The 17,099-nt window shown below is 56.1% G+C and overlaps 1 protein-coding gene and 1 pseudogene across 1 annotated transcript; both read right to left on the bottom strand.

Moving 5' to 3' along the window:
• Nucleotides 1-9,660: 9,660 nt before the first annotated feature.
• LOC112107602 (ubiquilin-2-like) lies at nucleotides 9,661-11,415 on the bottom strand. Its single transcript, XM_029914160.1, is given in 3 exon segments — nucleotides 9,661-10,942; nucleotides 11,055-11,086; nucleotides 11,089-11,415. Coding segments are annotated over 3 exon segments (1,641 nt in total).
• A 3,851-nt stretch (nucleotides 11,416-15,266) lies between these two features.
• On the bottom strand, nucleotides 15,267-16,923 carry LOC112107603 (annotated as a pseudogene).
• Between the last annotated feature and the right edge of the window lie 176 nt (nucleotides 16,924-17,099).

Below are 17,099 nucleotides of genomic sequence, written 5' to 3' on the forward strand. Positions count from 1 at the left end.
GAGCAGCTCTACGTAATGGGTTTCCTGAACCATGAAGCCAACGTACAAGCTCTGAGAGAGGCTGGTGGAGACATCAACGCTGCGATTGACAAACTACTGGGCTCCCAGCCATCCTGGCCACGTTAGCCGTTCTGTTTTTGCTGTTGGCGCTGAAGACTAAGCTGCTTCGGGCTCTGTCCTTTGGACTCTTGTTACTCTCTCTTGCTATAAACTAAAGCTGATCACGATGCGTCCTGAGCAGTCGTTTTCTTCAAGCAGTGGGGAATCAATGCCTCTGAGTTCAAAGCACGCTTAGGGTGCAGTGTGACTATCCACGATCATTACTCCATGAGGATTGGTCTGTCTGGCCTACAACTCCCAAAAATTAATTTCCTATTAAAATATTAGCCTCCAGCCGTAATTGACGTGCTGTCATTTGTAGCACCCATCTGTTTACTGATGGCCTAAGCTCCAGCCACACAAGGGAGGGACGGTGGTGGGCAGCGGAACACATGGAGGAGCTGGTCTCTCCCTCCACTGCTTGTCTTCATGGTTGATTATCAGAGGGTCTTTTTAGGTCCCGAACTCCTGGATCTCCAGGAGAGGGCCGCGACCCAAAACCACCTGTTCTCTTCAGGTGGACACGAGCTCCCAACCCTTCCGCGCAATTAACCCGGCGTTGGTTGTGTCTCGCCATAACTTCAGCTTAGGGCTCTGGCTGGAGATTCAGCTAAAGCGCAAGTGCCACGAAGCTCCTGCGCAGCCTAACCCGAGCACAGGATGGGAAGGATCCGGGCTGTGCCCTGCCCTCCACCGCTTTGATTCTGGGGGCTGCCCCGGACACAAGGGGGAACTCCCCCCCTCAACATCCACAAACCCACTTTCTGGCCCTCCTTCAAATCCCACCTCAAAGCTCCCCTTTGCTGTGAGACTACAAAACAACTGGCCACTGCTTAGACTGCAGCTGTGCTGAGACCTTCATGCTGACCAGTATTGTCTCAATGTTGTGTTTCCTCCTCGGGCTGTATCCATCTCTTATCTCTTGTCTCATACCTACCTTGTGAGCTCCTCGGGGCACGGACTGGCTTTTTGGTCTGTGTTTGTACAGCACCCAGCACAGCGGGGTCCTGGTCCATGGTCTCCTAGGCACTACAATAATACAAATAGTGAATAATCATCATCATGTAAGGGGTTGATCGTCACGTAAGGAGGCTGTGCAGTCTAGCCGATGGGGCACTAGACTTGGGTTAGGAGACCTGGTCTCCTTTCCCAGTGTGGCTGGTGACTTTCTCTTGGGTAAGTCACAAATTCTCCATACTCCTTTCCTATCAGCATCCTGTGGATGGCGAGTTTTAATTGGCTCTTGCAGGACAGTTTGAGCTCTCTAGATCAGTGTTTCTCAACATTGTTGATATCAGGGTGGATGTGGTCCTGTTATCTATCCTACCTACCTAGCTGTCCTAACTACCGAGCCAAGCTAACTAGCTAACTAGCCTCTCTAGTTAGTTTCCCATTACTGGGGTATCTGAAGGCCAGATTTTTAAAGGTACTTGGTGCCTAAACATGCAGGCAGGTGCCCAAATACTTGGATGCCTCCCACGTGTCTGTGACTATGTCCTCAAGCCCCCCACCTTGTGAGGCAGGGAAGGTTCGCATAACAGATGGAGATCTGAGGGACAGAGAAATTAAGGCCACATTGTCCAAAAGTGACCTACAGGAGGGACCTTAAGTCTGGGCACCCAAAATTAATGTCCAAGGTAGAAAATTTCTGCTTCAGTGACTTGTCCGAGGCCTCAGAGTAAACCTGTGGCAGAGCGAGGAACCGAGCACAGGCTTCCTGGGGCCTGAGTCTGTTCCCTCTCTTCAAAGCCCCCCTCCTGGGCACAGCAGCTCACGCGCAGGGCTCGTCTCCATGGCTCTGTGCGTGTGTGTCCATGTGTGCGTGTGTTTTGCATTGAATTTTTTTGCATGAAAATTACTTGTGCCAACACGTCGTGATTCTTTCAGATGAACTGGCCCCTTTGTTGTGAACTGCGACGGGGATGGAGTCAGTGCGGCGACAGGTTCGCGCTGATTCAGAGGCAAGTAGGTGGAGCTGGCCGTGTGGACGCAATTATTTCAGGTGCGTGATTCCACAAAAGGTTCTGTGCAAAAATATATCCCACAAAACAACACCCCTGTGCAGACAAGCCCCAAGTGCTGGGCCCTGGGCTCTGTTCTGCCGTCTCTGCTGGTGAGACAGTATCCACTGGCACCGGCGCCCAGAGAGCTAAAGACCCGGGCGCTCAGGGTGGGTCTGGAGCAGACTCTTGTCCTTTGTGGCTGGGCACAGCTTGGGACTCCTAACCCACGCTCCCCAGTGGGTTACACGCTAGGCCAGCCCCCGCCTTTAGAGGCCCCTATGGCTCCAGGGTAAGACAGCTGGTCAATCAGAGTTATTCTTTGGGCCAGGAGCTGGCAGGGGACGTGTTGGATGAGTGGGTGGGTGAAATGTGCAGGTCAGAGCATGGCCCAAACGATGAAATAAAAGTCTATACAATAATGAATGGTTTGGAGACGGGAGCTCGGGAGCTGCTGCGCTCCCTGTCTCCTAACACAAGAACAACGCGGCACTGAGTGAAACTGAAAAGGTCTGGAGGGATCATAGCTTGCCCCGGAGTCACCGGGCCGACGCGCTGGAGCTGCTCCAAATGAAGCCAGGCAGGACTCTGGGGTAGCATGCCCACTGTTGCCAGGGTAAGAAGCCTACGTGGCTTCGGCCTTCCTGGGTCTGACCTCAGAGCATTCAGCACCCCCATTGACCAGGCACTTCCCGCAGCGAGTCCACCCGGGCGGGGCTCCTGGGGAAGCCAGAGGGCCCTGCACCCCCACTCCGCAGTCAGCCGTGACTCTCAGCCAGTGTGTAAAACGGAAGGTTTATTAGTCGACAGGATCACAGCGTAGAACAGAGCTTGTTAGCACAGAAATCAGTGACTTTCAGCCAAGTCCATCTTGGGGGACTCCTGGGCCAGACACCCTGGACTCCCCCCTCTCCAAGTCCCCCACAGCAGACTGCCCTGGCCCCCGCTGCCTGGCCTTCAATATGGCCATGGCTCCTCCCCTGGGCTTTGTCCTGCCTTCCCAGCAAAGTGTCACCTGGTCGCCTCCCCCTCTTGGGTCTCAGGTTACAAAGGGCATCGGGCATCGCTTACGTGCAAGCAGCTGGGCAGCCTGACCTGCCTCCGAGGGCCTCAGCGAAAGTCACACACCCAATTCTCACCAGCTAGGCATTGGTGCAGCACACAGGGAAACTGAGGCACACACCGTATTAGTACAGGACAGCAAGACTCACAGGCAACATAACAAAGGGAAACACCCCACTTCGTCACATAGCTAATGACAACTCCACAGTTGGCAGGGAAATTCAACCCTGTGCTTCAGAATGTAAGTCGACTAGAGACCAGGATTCGATCTCCGTGAGGGGCAGGTTGTCCCACTCCTCCAGTGCTCTTATCCCTCCCTCCGCAGCATCTGCTGCCAGCATTTTTTGTTGGGTTGGGGGGGGGTGTCGGTTTGGGGGTTATTTTGCTAGCAAAATGCTGTGGTGTGTAATTGCCTTTGCTGCGGGCCCTTTGGCGTATCCCGCTGAGATTCTGATAGACCTGGTGGGGTTTTTGTGCTTGTTTTCAATTTGCATATGCCCCAGAGCAGGGCACAGCCGATTACTTTGAATCTAAATGTAATCTGGATCGGCCTGATTGACGCGACAGAAAACGGAGCGCGTGGGTCACAGCTGCTCAGCGGGGTGCAGCCCTTCCGCTGCTGGAGCTCCCGGTAGCAAGTCTGACTTCACCACCTCCTCCCCGTCCGGAAGCTTTTCCAGCGCAGCAGCCTGCAATGCCTGTATCATTTATCCTAGCGTTAAATATTAACAGGAGCAGGAGTTCACCTGACTTGTGCACGTGTCTAGTATCGCTGCACGCCGCGGGACAAGGCTGCGTGGCATCTGGGGTGACCAGACAGCCAGTGTAAAAAATCGGGATGGGGGTGGGGGGCAATAGGAGCCTATAGAAGAAAAAGACCCCAAATTCGGGACTGTCCCTATAAAATCGGGACATCTGGTCACCCTAGTGGCATCAGGCCAAGATCGTCAAACATAAAGTCCAGCTCCTGCCGAGCGCCCAGCTGTTCTCACTCACGCCCCCGGGGGCGGCCAGGGGACTCAGTGGTTTTGAAAATCAGGCTTCTTATGTAGGCTCCTGACTGCAGGCACCTAGTTTTGCAACTCTTGGCCATGCGCTGCTGCGTTCCGCCCCACGCTCCCTCTGTGCAATAACCACCACACCTGTCGGGGTGAAGGCACCGGTCTGAAGTGGGGGTTGTAAAGAGCTAACAGGATGTGCTGGGGAAGTCCCCACCTCACCCTAGACGTGTGCAAAGAGAGAAGAGTTCAAGGCCAGGAAAGCAATGCAAAGGTGAAAGGGATTGCTATGAAAATCATCAAGGAAGGTTAGCCAAATGCAAGGGATGTCCACATCCGCAGGGCAGGAAAAGACTTAAACTCCATTCCTTGTCATGGGGTCGATAAGAACCATGTGAGCTCTTTCTTCTGCAGATCTCCCAGGGAAGAAGAGCTTTTGTAAACTATGTAGCGCCTTATACAGAAGAAGCTTGGAGTGGTACTTCAGAAACGTCCAGGAAGGGAGGGTGGTATCACCATGCCCATTTTACAGATGGGGAAGGTGTGGCTCAGTGACTGTGTAGCAGACACGCTGAATCTTAGACCTTCAGCGAAACTTTGATTCCAAGCCCACTGAAATTGACTTCAGCTGACTTTGGATCAGAGGCAAGTGACCATCCTTCTTCCCAGAATCCTCCCAATCTGTTCCCTGTTTCTTACCCTCACATCTGGTGATTCGGTTTAACCATGTGCAGATGAGCAAGTCTCCATGACACATCAAATCCATCTGCCCCCTGCAAGGCGCTGCGGGAGTCCAAGGAACATTTCATCCCGAGCTTTGGATAAGCACTGAGGGGCTGAAAAGGGGCCCACCCAGGGCTAAGGGGTATATGAATGTTGCAGCATTAAACAGTTCAATGCGGTCCAGGATTTTGTGCCCAGTTATCACTGGTGGCTCCCAGGGTAACAGCCACCATTACGGATCTGTCTACTTTTATTAAAGACACCAAAAAAGAGGGAGAAAGCGTGAAAACCTTTGCAATGGAAAGTATGAGGTGAGGCTTTCGTTTTTAACACTCCCTCTTATTCCCTTTCCCCGTGGAGAGGTTTTATAAGGAGACAAGCCCCGGTTTGACAGTCTCTTCGGGGTTTTTCAAGACAAAATTTTTGGTGGTCACAGAGTGTGGCCACCAACTCTTGCTGGTGGCCACTCTCACACATTTTCCTAAAATACTTGATTAGCTTTAGGACAAATAAATATGTGCATAGACACGGCCACATCATTGTCATTGGTTTATTGCCAGCTACGGCTGTTGTGAAAAGTGATATTAACAAGCATACAAGTATTGCTTTTCACAGTAGACTGACTCAGCCCTGGCAAGCCTGGGGACAAATTAAGCCCTGGATGGGGGGTCGGGGGAGGCAGCAAGAACCAAAGGCAATGGGGGCGGGGGGGGCTGGAGCCCAAAGCCTTGTGGTCAGAGCCTGCCACCCCTTTGCCCTGCCACCCCAGGGCTGAAGCCCGAAGCCTGAACCCCATCACCCCAGGAAGGTGGGGAAGTCACCGGCTGCCTGGTCCCCCAGCGTTGTGCCCCAGGGGGAGCAGGGGCCAACCACTGCTGGCGGCCCCAGCAACCAACACCAAGGCGGTGCATCCAGGAGCATCAGGGAGGGGCTGCTACTTTCCCCCCCAGTAACAGCCCAGGAGGCTGTGGCTCCAAGAAAAGCCCCTGGTGGCCACGTTTGAGAACCGCTGTGGGATGGCATTACAGGTGGTAATAACTGTCCTTTGGGGGCCGGGTCAGAAAAGAAGTGAGTTCACAGGGGCTGGAGCTGTCCTGGCAGCTGCTGTTCAAGTCTGATCCCTTTTCCAAGACAAACCCGGACAAGAGGGGAGAGGAAAGACCAGCAAAGAGAGCAAATGCAGCTTCTGTCTCTGGAGAAACACAGCCCCAGCCCCGGGTCTGGCCGGCCGCTTCGAGACCCGGCAACCTGGGGCCAGCGCTGGGTGGTTTGGGGCACTGCTTTTAGCTGCCTCTCTGCTCACGGGCGTCCAGCAACGTTGCAACCCTTGCAGGAGGGGCTGGCTCCGCCCGACACTGGCTCTGTAACGGATTCGGCCCACCTGGACTTCATTAACAGCCTCTCCATGGGGCCGGATGGAGGCAGCTGGTCTCCATAACCGAGCAGGACATAGAGAGAGGAAGCTAGGGGTGGACATGTAGCATGCAGCAGACCCTGGACCGGGGGAAGCCCAGAGGGCTGAAGGAGGTTGCGGGAGGGCCAGGGGAGCAGCACAGGGGGGTTGCCAGCCAAACTCTCCAAGCCAGAGAGACTCAGAGACAGCTGCCGAGAGCATCTAGGCGGCTGCGGAGGCCCTGATACTGGGCAAGATGGAGCATTGGTCTGACCCAATACGGCAGCTCTGATCTTCTTATCTTCTTAAATGCCCAATAATGGGAAAGACCCTTCCCTACACGGGCTCTGGCAGGGGCATTTCTAAATGAGAAGAGGCCAGATCTACCGGACCCAGGACAAGGCTGCACCTTACTGCACCGTAGGCAGACGCTGTCCTGCTAAGCGAGAGCTGGCTCCGGGGCTTTGCAATGGCCGGAGCAGAGATGGCTGACAACACCTCCAGGTATTTGCTAGCATCGTTCATTGAACAAAAGGGGTCAAATCAGCACGTGGGGCGCTCCAACCGCAGGCACCCGGCAGGCAGCCAGCACAGCTGCCTCCTCTCCCCGCGTCAGACTCTGTCTCTGCTGTTAATATTCCCCCTGTTCGTCACCAGGGAGACCCCAGCCCTTAGCCGCGCTGGTCACGTGTTGCCAGCCCCAAGCGGGGACCCATGCAGGCGGCCTGGGCACCGAGCGAACCCTCTGGTGCAGCTGTTGATGACAATGGGAGTTTTAATGGGCTACAGACTGGACCCTCCAGGACAGAGATCGCTTAGCCCACCCAAGGCCAGAAGCAGGGAGAGGTTGGCTGCAGGGCCCAGAGGGTGTGGGGGGCTGGATACCAGGGCAGAGGGAGATGTGGTATGCCCTATGGGCTCCAGGGGGGCTGCTGTGGGCCAAAGGTGGGGTCATGAGGTCATGGGTCAGGAAGGAAAGGGGTGCGATCATGGGTGAATGAGGAGATTCATGGGTGAAGAGTCCCCAGGAGGGGGGGACAGAGAGAGAGAGAGAGAGAGAGAGAGAGCAAAAGAAATGAAGGGAAACCCAGAGCAATGAATCAAGGGGGGCAGGAGGTGAAAGACCCACAGACCGGGCTCCAATGTGGGGAGAAAAGAAGGGGAGAGATCAGGGCAGAAAGGCCAGGGAGAGAGGAAAGGGGGCTGGATAGACTGTTCACACTATCGAACCCACCCTGGGCGGGAGGGACCGGAGCGCGGTATGACAGGTCCCCGTCAGGCCAATCGACCTCAGTGCAGCAGGCAGCCCCGAGCCATGTCTCCTGATCCTGGGGCACCTTTGGCATCAGCCAAGAACAGCCACCTGGCTGCCACGCCCGAGCCGCAGTTTAATCCAGGCCGGGGCCTGGATGAGGCCTTGGACCCTGACGGGAGCCACAACACAGGAGATTCTGTGAATTATTATCTGGGGAGAGGTCCCCACACCCAGCAGGGAAGGTACCAAGCCCCCGGCCGAGGGAGCTGACATATCCGCAGCCGATCCTCCCCGGAGGTTTCTCCATTCACCGCGCTTCCCTTCTGAGCTGAGTCTCCGCCAGCTCGGCCTCCCCGCGCCCACAGCTCCTGTGCGCTAGCTGTGTTGGATGGAGCTGGGTTTCCTCCACGTGCCAAAGCCCCCATAGCCAAATCCGCTCATAGCCGGTGTGTTGGGCAGGCGGAGGGAGAGCGTGGGACCCCCGCGTCACTACAGCCAGCAACGCTCAGGCCTGAGCAGCCTCTTTCAATGGCTGGGCCCTCGGACAGGAGACGAGCTCCCCCGATGGAGCCCAGCCGTGTCAGCCGGGGGCTACCAGCAGGTCAGCTACTCCGGCTCAGCAGCGGCATTAACGGGTAGAACTGGAATGACTTGCCTGGGGAGGAAAATGTTATTTACCCCTTCACACAATGAACCGGGAGGGGGTCACCCAGCGACATTAACAGGCAGCAGGTTTGAAACAAACATGAGGAAATATTTCTTCACACAACGCACAGTCAGCCTGTGGAACTCATTGCCAGGGCATGTTGTGAAGGCCAAAAGTATAACTGGGCTCAATAAGGGATTACATAAGTTCATGGAGGACAGGTCCATCAATGGCTATTGGCCAGGATGGGCAGGGACGCAGCCCCATGCTCTGGGTGTCCCTAAGCCTCTGAGTGTCAGAAGCTGGGACTGGATGACAGGGGATGGAGCACATGGTAACTGCCCTGCTCTGTTCATTCCCTCGGAAGCACCTGGCACTAACCCCTGTCAGAAGACAGGGTGCTGGGCTAGATGGACCATTGCTCTGACCCAGTGTGGCCGTTCTCGTGACACCGGATTGCTCTGGGGCCTAGAGGAGATCAGGTCTCATGGCTGTATTTTGAAATATACGCAAGAGGCATCGGCCCTTTGTGTCTCCCACGCCCATTGTTAGAAATCCAAAGAAAACCCACCAACCAACACAAGCAGTGTAGTCTCCACACTACGCCCAGCTGCCCGATCAATCCGAGTCTCCTGGGGACTGGACTGAGACACTTAGAGCCGCTGGGACCAAGGAGACCTGAGGCATTGAGCTGTGGCCGGAGCCCTGGGCGGCAGACGTGGTTGGAGCGGAAGTGGTGGTTACAAGCAGCGTACAGGGCTGGGGGGCAAAGAGACGACTAACACTGGAAGCTTGTTTGCAAACTTCACTTAGAGGCTTCCTAATCCTGGCTCCGATCAATTCCCGTTAGTCAGGCTGCTCCTCCCGCGAGGACTAGGTCTGCCGAAGCAGAACAAATGGAATGACTGCACCGTGAGTCACACGAACCCAAGTCACACAGCGGTGACAGCAAATCCAGGGTTCGAAATCACACCCCTTGCCGAGCCAGCCAAAGGAAGGGTGCAATTCATGAGCTGGATTAGGTGACTCGGGAGAGTTGGGTCAAATTCCTGGCCCTGCCACAGACTTTCTGAATGACCCGGGTCAAGTCACTTAGCATACATCTACACAGCTGGTCCGGGTCAGCTGACTCAGACTTGCGGGGCTTGGACTGCAGGGCTAAAAACTGCTGTGTAGACATTCAGGCTTGGGCTGGGGCCTGCGCTCTGGGACCCCCACCCTCAATTTCCCTCTGTAACATGGAAATAAAAATATTTCCTTTCCCCCACCCTGTGCCTGTCTCGTCTCTTTAGATCGGAAGCTCTTTGGGGCAGGGAACGACTCTTATGTGTTATGTGCCGTGCCTAGCACAACGGGCAGGCACTGCATGAAACACGTGCAAAGAGGGAGCACTTTGGAAGCAAGCCGCTGCACGCTACCTTAATATGCACCAAGCTGTTTTTAGTATGTAACAAGACAGAATTACAACAGGCAAAATGAACACGTTACAATATCTTGCTTGGCTGGGACTTTGTTAGCATCTCAATGGCTGCATTGATTTCCCCTTCCGTGTCAATCAGAGCCTGTAAATTCGCTTCCCGGTCCTGGAAGCCCATTGTTCTGAGCTGCTCCATTTGTCGCTCAAATCTGACGTCTGGCCTCTGCTGATCCACGCACTCTTGGCCTTCAGGTTCATCCTTGTCTGATGCTAGACTGACGTCCTCTTCGGACTCGCTACTGGGAACGGACCCTTCCATGCTTTCCAGCTCCAGTTCCACGTCCCGGTCCCCCAGCCCTAAGATAAAATCTGGGACCTCGGCCAAGAGCGTCTGCAAGCCCAGCTGAATCTGTAACAAAGCCTGCATGGCTCTAGGGCTGGTCAGTAAGGGGGCGATTTCAGCGCTCTCCAACTCCAGAGGGACATGGTGTGTCCTTTCGTCTTGAGGCCGAGAACGTCCATCATTGGAGAGGTGGGTATTATTCAGCAGCATCTGTGCTGGGCCGTTGGGATTGGACAACACGCTCTCCATGTTCTGCATGAACTCTGGGTTTCCTGTTAGCTGCTGAAACATACTCTGAATTCCTCCTGTGTTGGCAAACCCAGGGCCTGCTCCAGGCCCAAAATTTAGGACAATAAAGTTCTGCCCTCTGCTATGGCTGGTACGATTGCTATCATGGTCATTCCCAATATCACCGCCCCTGTTCGTCCGAGTGGCCCAAGGGTTTGGTAAAGGGTCTCTGTTTTCCATCCGGGCTGGCAGACTGGCCCCACCCAAGGGTGGGTTATTCTCCAATGATTCAGACGGGTTGCTCCCAAACTGGGCTTGCACGGTGTTCATCATTGGTTCCTCTATCTCGCTGTACAGCTGCTGCAGGGCGCTGTATCCACCCGGGATGCTCTCCAGGTTGCTCAAGGCTCGGTCATGGTTCCTGATAATTTCTTGCAGCATTGCCGGGCTACTGGAGACCTCAATCATTTCCCGGATGAAATCTGGGTTGCGAAGAATGTGATTAATCTCGGGGTTTTGCTCGGCCAGCTGCTGCATCTGCGGGTTGGAGAAAAGGATCTCCTGGACCAGGTCCGTGTTGGTGAGGATGCTCTGCACCATGGGATGCTGTGCCACCTCACTCATCAAGTCCTGTATGGAACCGTCAGCCTCTGAGGCCTCGCTCATTAAATCCGACACGTCGGTTGGGTCCAGACCCAGCACGCTCATGCCTGTCACCCCGATGAGGAAGCCCAAGAGGAACGGGTTGCTGTTGATGGTGTTCAGATCCAGGTCCGAACTGATGATCTCAAACAAGAGGTTTTCCATGATCTGGGCCACTAACTCCCGGCTGGAGGCCACCAGCTCTTCTAAGCGCCCCCGCAGCTCGGACACATTGGAGTATCTGAGGCCCAGGTGCTGCAGAGCGGGTGGCATCAGTGGGGTGGCAGCATTCGTCGGCTCAGCCGGGTGGTCCTGGGGCCTCTTTTGGGACCGGATGACAAGGTGGATGCTGAATCCATTGCGGACCCCATGCTGGCTCAGTGTGTCCTGATCCTTTAAGATCTTCCCAGCAAATATTAGCACCAGCAGGTCAGAGGGAGCCTTGAAGCGCTTGGCGACCTCGTCCTTAAACGCCCGGATGGTGCTGCTCTCTGCTACCTCAAACTGCTCCTTCTGCTTGAGGGTCTTCACCGTCACCTTGAGGACGCCGCCGGACTCGGCGGTGATGGCTGCGTGGTTCGCCCCGGGGGCCCGTCGGCTTTCAGACATGGTGACCGGGATCCAGGAGCTCCGCGTTGGTCCTTCCTCAGGGAGCAGAGGTGCCTTGGGAAGGAGATGGGACGTGACGGAGGACAATTCCTTTCGGCTGATGTACAGCGGCGGTCGTTCTTGCCGCTATCGTTACGGGCTTCCGGGGCAGAGCGGTGGGAAGGGGGAATTGGTCTGCTCTCCCCGTGGTACTGCCGGAAGCCAAAGCCAGAGCGCACATTCCAGCCAGATGTTGGCCTGCTCCTCTGTTCACTCACCACCTGGCGGGTTCCCTCATGGTCTTTCTGCTGCTGATGCCGCCTGCCCAGGCAGAATTTCCACCCTGCCTGTCCTGGGGCACTGTGATATCACTGCTGACATCACAGTAAGCAGACAAGGCATTGGTGGCTGGCACTTCCCTTGAAAACAGGCCCGGGATCACCATATCCTGGCCCATCCTTCCCTCCATCAGCCTGTCCGGCACCCATGTACACAGTGCCCCTGGACCCATGGCATCTGGGGGTTACCTTGGGCTAGCATAGGGGTTCTCACAACAAATGTTTTGCTGGCCTCAGAGTGCGGCCACCAACTCTTGCTGGTGGCCGCACTGACACGTTTCCCTAAAATACTTTATCAACTTTAGGAAAAACAAATAAATAGCACAGATCCACATCCAGGTCATTGTAATTTATGTCGGGTCTTTTTTTTTTTTTTTTTTTGATTCATAATTACAATTTTTCCGTGAAAAGTGACATCTGTATGTTTGTTAATAGCACTTTTTACAGCAAGTCCTGTGGACCGGGATGGAGGGGTGGGGGGTGCAGCAGCGGGGGCCAGGGAGATTGGATGGGGGGACCCGGTGCCACCACCACATGGTTGGAGGTGTGGGTTGGTGCCTGGGGCTGGGGTAGGCGCCCTGGGCCAGCACCCACTGGAGCCCAGAGTTGGCGCCCGCAGTTGCGTGGTCAGGGCCGGGATCGGCGCCCAGAGCCGGGGGTCAGCACCCACTGCCACACAGCCGGGGGTCAGCACCCAGAGCCGGCACTTGCTCCTGTGCGACCGGGGCCGAGGGTCGGCACCCAGGGTCAGGCTAGGGGTTTGCCCCCGCTGGGAGTCAGTGTCCTGGGCCAGCACCCGCCCAAGACTGGGTTGGTGCCTGCTGCCGTGTGACTGGGGCTGGGGATCTGCACCCAGGGTTGGTGGCTGGGGCTGAGATCAGCGCCCGTGGCCAGCCCCTGCCGGAACCCAGGGTTGACATCCAGGAGCAGTGCCCGGGGTCAGCAGCGAGGGCTGGGGGTCAGAGCGGACAGTCAGGGTTTGGGGCTGGCACTTAGGGTCTGCACCTGCTGCTGCATGGCCAGGGCTAGGGGTCAGCACCCAGAGCCAGCAACCGCTGGAGCCCAAGGCCAGCGCCGGGGATCTGCACCCAAGGCCGGCAGCCGCTGGAGCTCAGGGTTGGTGCCTGGGGCCAGCACCCAGGGTCAGTGACTAGGGCTGGGGGTCGGCATGCACGGATGGGGGCCAGCGCCAGCGGCCAGCACCTGCCGATGTGATTGGGGGTCAGTGCCACGTGGCCAGAGCCAGAGATCGGAGCCAGCCGCTATGCAGTCAGGGGCTGGAGTCTGACGCCCCATGGCTGGAGCCCTAGTCTGCAGCCAGGCTCCCTGAGTCCCCACCGCCCAACCACCCCAGGGCTGAAGTCCGAGCCCCACTAAGCCCCCCCGTCCCCCCTCTGGTAGAGAACTCACCGTGCTCCTGCAGTGTTGTGCCCACCTGTCTCCAAGTGCAGGGCAGGGCATCCAGGAGCAACAGGGAGGGCGGGGGGTGTCCGATGCTTTGCCCCCCCCCCCCCCCCCGCGTGACGCTGTCCGGGCTGCAGGGACCCCCCCTCGTGGCCGCATTTGAGAAATGGCGGGCTAACGTGGAGTGTGAACCGTGCCCAAGCCTGGCTTCCCCGCGTTATCCTCCTACCCGACTTCTCACCAGAGGCAGCCTTCTGGCCCGTTCCCTGCCGAGCTGCTCCCTCTGGGGAAAGCATATCCCCCTGGAAAACATCCTCTGCCCCCCTGCCGCCATCCGGCAGCAGCGGGGCTGCAACGGCTCTTGTTCTTGATTGCAGGGCACTGCCCACCCCCCGCCCCCGCCCCCACACCGTCTCCCTGTGTCCCGCTTCTCGCCAAGGGGCAGGTCATCTTCCCATGGGACATGCAGCTCTCCTCCTCACAGGCTCAGTAGTTAGAGGGGGTGGCCCATGCCAGTCTGTCTTCTCAGACACCCAGCTGGCCCTCCCCTTTCTCAGCTCTCCAGTGGGGAGGCCTGCTACCTCCCATGTCCCTCTGCTCCCCATGAGACAGGCCTGCTCCTCCAGTGACGAGCAGCAGGACCCCAAAACACCTTCTGTTGGCCCCACTGCTCTAGCCCCTTAGCGTTTAGAGGCACCTCCACCCCACAGTGCTTGTAGGTGATGCAATCCAATAGTCGCATTTTAAGTGATGGGACACAATGGAGGAATCCCTGTGTGGGCTCTCTGGCCTGGCCATGCAGACTGTCCGACTGGTCCCTTCTGGTCTGGTATTTCTGGGTCCCGCTCTCCCAGAACAAGAGGGTGGTCAGCTCACCTGCTCCTCCAGGAGGTAGAAGAGATGATCTCCTATGAGCCTACCTGCTGATGAAAGAGGACAGGGAAGACCAGCTGCCCTCCATCTGAATACCATCACCGCCCTAGGTGTGGATACAAGGTGATATGGCTACTGGTGTACTGGGCTGCATTAATCCAGGGCGTAACTCCATTGATCTCAGGATGAATTGGTCACTGGGAACAACTCGTTCCTCAGATTTAACCCTTCTCTGTCTGCAATTTGGCCCCACACCAATCGTAACATTCCTGATTTTTTTCATCATTCATGATTGTTAGACAAAGAGCGTTTCTGAACATGTTTTGGCCTTTGACCTGTTTGCAAAGTGTTTAGGTTAGGTAGTCAAGGTTTGCTATTTGAGCAACTAAGTCATATGGCATGGTTTCTGTTTCCTAATTGGATGACATAAGGTTAGCACTTCCAAGACTTCATCACTGATGAATACTGATATTTACACCAAGAAAAATCTCCTCCAAAAACATCTGTGTGAACAAAACACAAGTTCACTAACGTGCGCTGAACAGTGAATGTAAAACGGCCCAAACGCAGCCAGCCACTGTGGTTAGAGCTTCACAACTATAGTCACAACTATTGGGCTGGGACCCAGGAGATCTGGTTCTATTCCAGGTCTCTCACAGATGCCATGTGTAATTTTGGATGAATCAAATCTCTTTGGGCCTCAGTTTCCCCGTCTACACCCTGGGGATAATAACCTCAAAACCACACACCCACACACACAAAACCCCATGGCAGTGAGTCTCAGAGCCCGGCTCAACTGGCTCAGCCCGAATGTTTCCACTGCTATTGGTAGCCACAAAGCACGAGTCCTGCAAGCCCGAGTCAGCTGACTTGGGCTCGGAGACTTTTTTGCCGACATACCCTTAGCTCACAGGGGTGGTGTGAGGAGGAATTCTTAACTGCGTGTCAGTCAATCAAATCCTACACTCACCCGGGCCCAGGTAGAGAGACAGACTATTTGCCCCGCTCTAAATAATATCTGCTTCACAGAGCTGTAGTGACGCTCATAATTCATTAACTCATTCTCTCGAACTCCCTAGAGGACAGCTGCTGGGTAATAGCACCTTATCATAGGGCTGAAGCATACAACATCTTTAGGCAAAAGCTACTGACTTCCGGCCGCTGACAAGAAAATGACAGCTCTCCACAAAAAGGTGCACCATTATTGGCTTTTCTTTATAAGACCGAAATCCAAGTGAACACGTTACAGAGACGGTGCTACGACGGGTGGGCTGGATGTTTCTGTCTTCCCACTGTTGCGCTGATATCTTCTCCGGTTGCTATGTATGTTCCCGTCGCGGTTCAAGGAGCCCATTGATTCCAGCTACTCCAGTTCTTCCTGAAATTTGATTTCTGGAGCTTGTACGTGCTGAGGATTCGTCCCAGGAAGAACTTTCAGCATCCGCAGCATGTTTAGATGTTGGTGTCCCTGCTCGGACGCTGCCGGCGCTGCGTGGGACGTTTCACTGGGTGCAGGGCTCGGGCCAGTAGCACTTAGAGAGCTCCCAGAATTTCCCAGTCCCCACAAACGGAGAGTAAACCACGGTAGAAGGACAGGGGCCTCTGCTGCCAACGTCTGCAGCCCCTGCTCAATCTGCAGCCAAGCTTGCATGGCTTTCGGGTTGGACATGGCCACTAACATCTCAGGGTTCTGGATCTGCTGAAAGAAATTCGGCAGCCCCTGCGTCACTGGTTCTTGGTGCTGGGGGCTCTCCGCCGACAAGGTGGCCTGTGCTGCCAGTTGAGCGTTCTGTATCAGCGACAGCATCATGCACTTGGTGTAGGACGCGCACAAGTTCACGATCAGCTGGGGGTTCTCGGTGATCTGCTGCACCAAGTTCTGAATCCCTCCTGTGGTGAACATCCCCGGTCCCAGGTTTGGCCCGGAAGAGCTCTGCCCGAGAGGGTTGGTGCTGCTGCTGCTAACACCGCTGTCCAGGTCCCCGCAGGTGCTGTTGGTGCAGATGCTTGTGGCGCTCTGGGAGACGGAGGGAGGAGCCAACAGGTCTCTGTGATCTACGCAGGATGGCTGGCCGCCCCGACCCACACCCTCCAAGGAGGGATTCCTCACCAGCATAGCAAAGGGAAGGTTTCCAAACTGCTCTTGGGCGGCGCTTAGCACTGGTTCCTGGGGCTCGGCATAGGCGCATCTCAAGGCATTGTCCCCGCCCGGGATGTTTTCCAAGTTGCTCAAGGCTCGGTCTTGACTCCTCATCTCCTGCATCAGTTCTGGGTTCCGAACAATGTCCAGCATCTCCCTCATGATGTCCGCGTTGTTGAGGATGCGGCTGATCTCTGGGATTTGCTGGGCCAGCTGCTGCATCTGCGGGTGGGCCATGATCAGCTGCCTCATCAGGTCAGGGTTGGAGAGCATGCTCTGGATAAACGGGTTCTCCACCTTCCGGGCCATCATCTCCGAGCTGGCCAGGAGCTGCAGTGGGCTCTGTAGCTCCGTGCTGGACAAGTTCACGCCCAGGCCCCGCCTGCTCAGATCAAAGGCGCTGCTGTGGGCGGGGGTGACGCCGGACGGCGATGGGGGGGGGGCAACGCTCCTGGCCACGTACACGTGTGGCAGCGGATTCTCCTGGGGTCTCTTCTGCGTCCTGATGACGAGGTGGACAGTGATCCCGTCCTGGATCCCCCGCTGCCTGAGGGTGTCCTGGTCTTTCAAAATCCTCCCAACAAACACCAGCACGAGCTGGTTGGTCTGGCAGTTGAAGTGCTTGGAGATCTCCTCCTTGAACTGCTTGATGGTGCTGTTCTCTGGCACCACAAACTCCTCCTTCAGCTTGGGGGTTTTCACCGTGACCCGGATGATGCGGGGGTTGGCGGCGATGACTGGGCAGGCGAGGGTGATCTCTCCGCTGTCAGCCATGCTTCGTGAGGCTCAGGGAGGGCCGAGGAGAGCCGGAGTGCAGGGGGAGCTGGGTTTCCTTAACTCTGGTGATATTCTTAGTCTTGTTCTTGCTGATGTGATCACAGATCTACGCGTGGGGGGAGCAGGAGAAGGGAACCGACCTCCCCCTGCCCTGTGTAATGCCAGAATCCAGG

Source organism: Terrapene carolina, unplaced genomic scaffold, assembly GCF_002925995.2.
Source record: "Terrapene carolina triunguis isolate 2854851 unplaced genomic scaffold, T_m_triunguis-2.0 Scaffold32555, whole genome shotgun sequence".
In the NCBI taxonomy this organism is placed as follows: Eukaryota; Metazoa; Chordata; order Testudines; family Emydidae; genus Terrapene; species Terrapene triunguis.